At 41.1% G+C, this 1597-nt stretch overlaps 1 protein-coding gene across 1 annotated transcript in view; it reads right to left on the bottom strand.

Moving 5' to 3' along the window:
* Positions 1-1388, bottom strand: part of LOC119587577 (carbohydrate sulfotransferase 9-like) — an 11195-nt gene extending 9807 nt beyond the window's left edge. Inside the window, exon 1 of the mRNA XM_037936289.1 lies at positions 980-1388. Within this exon, the coding sequence (XP_037792217.1) occupies positions 980-1324 (345 nt within the window). The 5' untranslated portion in view covers positions 1325-1388. The remainder of the gene's footprint in view (positions 1-979) is intronic.
* Positions 1389-1597: the final 209 nt, after the last annotated feature.

The raw sequence follows: 1597 nt of genomic DNA on the forward strand, positions 1-1597 counted from the left end.
CAGGATGAAGCTGGCCAGTTCACTATAATTCTCTTGTCATCCTTTAGGTTGCTGTCTAAACATTTATCATAACACTAATTACGTACCATGGTTGTCAGGCAGTAAGGGAAATTTAAATGAACCTAACTGCCCATACTGTCGAGAAATATCGACGTCACTGAGAGAACCCCTGTCCTTGGTCAGTAAACCATTATTTCCTACTTTCCTGTCTGATTTCCTAGATTTTCTCTTTTGCACATTACTTTTTCAGTTCATTCTACGACACATCCGGAACTGGTGTCTTTCGACTGGTGCCGTACTCCATGCACAATAAGAAATGGAATCAACAAATTGTTTTCTACAAACTGGACTGGCTAAAACATCGGGTGTTGGTACTTGGTATCGCCATGAATTTACCGAACCTGCTGGGAGGAGTCATCACCCGTCTCTATCATTCAGTGGCATCAACAACCTAATCCCTATGGGTTTTATCATTCATTTAAATTCATGTGTCCATTCTCATTACCTTTACTTACGAGTAAAATGAAGAATTTTAACACCCATCATTACAACTGAACTGCGTGGGAAGAGAGTCGTTACCCATCCTCCCACTTTTAATAATGAAACTAATTAAACAGCCTAATAATTTATAGAGATCTAGTGACTGTTATTTTTTTTCTAACGGTGTTGCACTAAATTATGCTATACTGATATAACTTCAAAAGAAAACTAAGTATATAAACTTTTTATGTGAGGTTGTCAATTCTGTCGTGCCTTCTGCATAGTCAACATATTTTAATGATTATAACCAATTGCTGTTAATTAAATGTCGAATCATAATAGATCTCCACACACACATATAAACATGAACGTAAGCTTACAAGCACAAATTAGATCACACAGCTCTATATTACTTAAAACTATGAGTAATACTGAGAACCTTTCCTATGATGTCTAATATACTCATAACCACCAACAGTAAGAGAGTGTTAGTACTCACCTTAGGAGGAGCGCACACAAGAAGCCGGTAGTTTTTATTGTAATCCATGAACTCCTTTGAGAAGATCTTTCCCTCCAAATTCACCCTGCGGCACATCATCTCCAGAAACGCTTTCCTTTCACTAAACCTTCGACCAACACTCTCTCCGTCAGGACCCGCATTAGCTGAGGACAAGGCCGAAGGGGAAGAGGACACCTGCTGGAGCTCGGGTGTCCTAAACATGATTTTCCATTGCGTCGGAAAGCCTAGGTAGGAGCCAGAATACCGAACCAACAGGAGTAGGAACAGAGCGAATGTGCCTCCTAAGCCGACAGTCACTTTGAGAAACCGTGACACTCCTCTCATTCTGTTCGGTAATGGAGCAGTATGTGGCCAGATGTGGGCTGAAATTGTCACTAATCCTGAATCAGATTGCCTTGTGTGATGTCATATGTTTTGCGATTATGGAACACTTGTATCCTTGTGTATGTCCGTATTCATACTTACATACCGCGCACGCAAATGCAATGCGATGTTAGATCAGGTGTGGTCACGCCGTGGCAGTGTGCCAAGAAGGGTAATGATCCCCAGGCATGGTGTTCTACCAGTAAGTTTCGGTCAGGAAAGTAGGATAATCAC

The sequence above is a fragment of the Penaeus monodon genome, chromosome 22 (assembly GCF_015228065.2).
Source record: "Penaeus monodon isolate SGIC_2016 chromosome 22, NSTDA_Pmon_1, whole genome shotgun sequence".
NCBI lineage: Eukaryota > Metazoa > Arthropoda > Malacostraca > Decapoda > Penaeidae > Penaeus > Penaeus monodon.